This window comes from Pundamilia nyererei, unplaced genomic scaffold (assembly GCF_000239375.1).
Source record: "Pundamilia nyererei isolate P.nyererei 1_Seehausen unplaced genomic scaffold, PunNye1.0 scaffold00154, whole genome shotgun sequence".
Lineage (NCBI taxonomy): Eukaryota > Metazoa > Chordata > Actinopteri > Cichliformes > Cichlidae > Pundamilia > Pundamilia nyererei.
In genome coordinates this window covers 831,268-833,242 of record NW_005187555.1, presented here as the reverse complement: position 1 = coordinate 833,242, position 1,975 = coordinate 831,268, and the positions used below count along the sequence as shown (strand labels likewise).

The 1,975-nt window shown below is 61.3% G+C and overlaps 1 protein-coding gene across 1 annotated transcript; it reads right to left on the bottom strand.

Moving 5' to 3' along the window:
- Positions 1-282: 282 nt before the first annotated feature.
- rxfp3.3b (relaxin family peptide receptor 3.3b) lies at positions 283-1,949 on the bottom strand. The gene has a single exon (XM_005745100.1). It carries the CDS (start codon positions 1,793-1,795, stop codon positions 638-640), a length of 1,158 nt encoding a protein of 385 aa, XP_005745157.1. The 5' UTR covers positions 1,796-1,949; the 3' UTR covers positions 283-637.
- Positions 1,950-1,975: the final 26 nt, after the last annotated feature.

Below are 1,975 nucleotides of genomic sequence, written 5' to 3'. Positions count from 1 at the left end.
CCGTCACCGGCAAAGGAAACTATCCACACTATAAAACATATGCGGGGTCACAGAAAGTCCACAGCGCGGTCGTTTATCAGCGTTTCCGACGTTTCCCTGGTTCCTCTCCATGAACACTGCCGAGATGGAGAGAGAGGAACCGCAAGCGCGCGCCTGTGAGTCATGTGAGCGAGCAAGCAGTCAGTGGACCGGACCCCTCCCCTGCCTGTCCGCGGTCACCAAACAGCAACGACACTGATGCCAACACTAATACTTTTATTCTGAAACATGTTTTTAAGGTTTCTTTAGATTTTTTTTTACATTCATGTAGTTACAGAACACACAGCAGCCACGAGCGCCAAAAACACTCCACAGAAGAACGCGTGAAGCAGCAGAAGCAGCATGACCCTCACCCGACAACCCCCAGCATCAAGTCTGCACAGAGAACTGATCCTGAACACGTCTCAGGACAGAGATGGTTCTGTGCGCTTTTACGCGCCGCCGCGTATTTACGCACGGCCCCGCTCTCTGTCCACGCCACAGCTTCAGACTGTGAGCGTTTATAAATCCCTTTGATGCAAAGTCACAAAAGTCCGGAGCCGCCCGTCGAGCAAAACACGTCACGTCCTCTGCAGCCCGGCGCGGTCCATCCATCTCTTCACCTGCGCATCGCGTCCGTGGCGCACTGGTCCGTGAGCACCGACAGGCGGCAGTTCTCCGTCTCCACGTTGTTCAGCGGGATGGCCACCTGCGTGTCATCCGGCTCCGCCCTTACCGTCCCCGAGAACGGCCGCAGGTGGCACGTGCTCGGCCCCGAGGGAGAGGAGATCCTCCAGAAGAGGTCCTTCATTTTCTTCCGGAACTCCCGGCGCATGAGGCAGTACAGCACCGGGTTCAGGCAGCTGTTGGTGTGCGCGAGGCACACGGTCACCGGGTGCACGTATGTATGCACCATGTAGAAGGTCTTGTCCCAGTTGACCACGTTGAACTTTACCAGCACGCCCCAGAAGGTGATGGCGTGGTTCGGCATCCAGCACACGAAGAACGACAGGACCACGATGGTGACGGACCGCGTGACCCTGGACCTGCGCTTCACCTGGTTGTTGTTCATGCTGCGCAGACGCACGAAGCGCAACAGCAGCAGGTAGCACGCGCTGACGATGAGCATGGGGAACACAAAGGCCACGAGGATCTTCTGCAGGTGGTGCAGCGCGAGCCACGCCTGGCCATCCGGGAAGGCGAGCAGGCACAGGCGCTCGCCGGCAACGCTCTTCACCGTGGAGAAGATCGCCGTGGGCAGGGACGCGAGCGCCGCGGACAGCCATAGCGCGGCGATAACCCACCGCACCGGGCACACACGCCGCCGGGTCCGGTCCTTCAGCGCCGAGGCCACCGACCAGTAGCGCGTGACACTCATAGCCGTGAGGAAAAAGACGCTCGCGTACATGTTCATGACGGTGACTGTCAGCACTATCTTACACATGGCGCTGCCGAACGGCCAGCTGAAGTCCAGCGCAGTGTCCACGGCCCAGAACGGCAGCGTGAGCACGAACTGGAAGTCCGTGACGGCCAGGTTGAGGATGAACAGGTTGATGCTGGAGCGCTTCTTCCGGCCGCCGCGCGCCTTCATCAGGAAGAAGACGAGCAAGTTTCCCAACAGCCCCGCGGCGCACACCAGCGAGTACACTGCCGAGATGAGAATGCGCAGCGCCGGGGAGCCGTCCGCGGGCACGTCGATGTCGTCCAGGCTGCTGAAACGGCTCGTGCCCGCCGAGGAGCGGTTCCACGCGGCGCTCTGGTTCCACGGCTCCGCCATGCCGCCCGTGAGCGTCACGTCCCGCGCGAGGGCACAAGACGGGGTGCCGGGGCGGCGAGCTGCCCGGAGCTCCTCGTGCGCATGGTCCCGACGGCCGCCGAGGGTAGACTGGCGGGCCGTGTGCGCGCAACGCGCTTTAAATGCTGCTGGTGCCCGCGGAGGCGCGTTCCTGATATATAT